A 1,799-nucleotide genomic window follows, 5' to 3' on the forward strand; every position below is an offset into this window, starting at 1 on the left:
CCTCCTTTGCCTCCACTTGCATTTTGAAGAGGCATTTCAGATCGCTTTGCTGTGCTCGTGAGGAACTCACGCGTGGACCAGCGGAGAGGTGGTTGTTGAAACAGAACTCAGGGACAAGGCCTGCTTTCGGGGAAGGGAGGGATAGGGGTGTATCAGAGCAGAGCATGCTGTCCTGCCACCCTCCTGCCACCTGGATGCCGAGCGCATCATCTGAGCAGCTGCACTGTGTGAAGAGGAACGTGCGTCAGGATGGGAGGGAGGCTCATTAGCGACCTGTGACCTGCAGATGACACAACCTTGCTTGATGGAGCTTGCAAAGAGCGCTTGCAGCCCTCGCTGATAGAGGAGCACAAACCACAGCCCTCGGTCTGGAGCACAGCCCGACACGGAGAGACCCAAGATGCTCTCTCTGCCTCGGCGTTCTTGGGAACGCTCCCTTCTCCCACGTCTTGGCTGCTGGGACTCAGGTCCTGCTTCCTGGGCTCAGGGCCCCTGCCTCACTCCCGCTTCCTAGAAACTTGCTCACCAACCTGAGGGGTCAGCTCCGCCCAGCTCACTCCAGGACTCCTACCTTCCCTCTGCCCCACAGCCACGCTCACGCTCCACTGGGTCCGACTCTAGGCCTCTACCTTCCATACACCCAGTGGTAGCAGCAGTGCCAACACAGAGCAACGTTCCCAACCGTGCCAGGGTGCACTCGCCCAGTTGTGTCTGCCCTGAAGAGCCTCCTTCTGGCAGCTTGGTTACTCATCCATCCATCAAGCTGCCACTCAACTGCCATTCCTGCACGCCCACCTCAGCCGTCAGTCACTGCTTTCAAAAGCAGCTCTGAAGACAACTTGATGCCCTTATCCCGGGCACACGGCCACTTCAGTGCTTCCCATCACCTACCCTAACCCAGTCATACCCTCTTCCTTTCTGGCTGGAAAACAACAGGTGTCTTCCTCCAGACCCTGCCCAGAGCACTCCCTCCCAGAGTTCGTGTGGCTGGCGCTTCCCTGCATCCAGCTGTTGGTCAAACTCCACTTGGCCCAAGAGGCCTCTTCCTGGCCCCGTGTCCAAAGCCTGGCAGAGCATCTGGAGAACGGTTGGTCACGATTGTTGAGGACAGGCATGCACACCCCACCTGCCCCTCTGAGGGCCCACTGGCCTCAGTGACAGCAGCCCCTGGCTGCTCCCTGCTCAGCCCCCCAAAGGGCCCAGGCCAGCCTGCTTCCTTGGCTGAAGGTAAGACAGAGAAGAGAGCAGAGCCCCAGCCGCCCGGAGGCGGCGCCGGCAGCACCCACCTCGGAACGTGTCGTACCAGACCTTCTTGGCCTTGAGGTGCTGCAGCCCGTTCAGGTGCTTCTTGCGGTTGTGGAGGCTGTCCTGGAAGGAGCGGTCGCAGTAGTCGCAGAAGTAACGCTTCCCCATGGTGCTGCTGCTGCCACCTGGGAAACCACAGAGCACTCAGCAGGCCCCGGGAGGAAAAGCCACACACAGCGCAGCCCACGGTGCACCGGCCTGGACCACGCTCGAGGTGGGCTGCCCTGGGCCGAGGCTTTGCTCACCGACACCTGCTCAGTGAGAGGCAACCCCACGGAACCCAACCCACCGCAGCCCAGCCCCCCACCAAGTCCTAAGAACAGAGCAGAACTGCCCGTGCGGTCTCTTTAAAAAAGCAGACGAAAATAAGAATAATTTATAAATTATCAAGGGTTTGTGAAGGAGGGAGGGGAGGGGAGGGAGGGGAAATAATGAGAAGCTGATCCCAAGGGCTCAAGTAGAAAGCAAATGTTTTGAGAATGATGATGGCAACA

General features: G+C 59.1%; 1 protein-coding gene across 2 annotated transcripts in view; it reads right to left on the reverse strand.

The window, feature by feature from the left end:
* ZMAT5 (zinc finger matrin-type 5) overlaps window positions 1-1,799 on the reverse strand; it is a 39,361-nt gene that overhangs the window by 15,835 nt on the left and 21,727 nt on the right. For both annotated transcript variants that reach the window (XM_004715328.2, XM_045289660.1), the window contains exon 2: window positions 1,287-1,430. In XM_004715328.2, the coding sequence (XP_004715385.1) occupies window positions 1,287-1,413 (127 nt within the window). In that variant the 5' untranslated portion in view covers window positions 1,414-1,430. The remainder of the gene's footprint in view (window positions 1-1,286; window positions 1,431-1,799) is intronic.

The sequence above is a fragment of the Echinops telfairi genome, unplaced genomic scaffold, assembly GCF_000313985.2.
Source record: "Echinops telfairi isolate 266 unplaced genomic scaffold, ASM31398v2 ScPeMD7_29;HRSCAF=101, whole genome shotgun sequence".
NCBI classification, from domain to species: domain Eukaryota; kingdom Metazoa; phylum Chordata; class Mammalia; order Afrosoricida; family Tenrecidae; genus Echinops; species Echinops telfairi.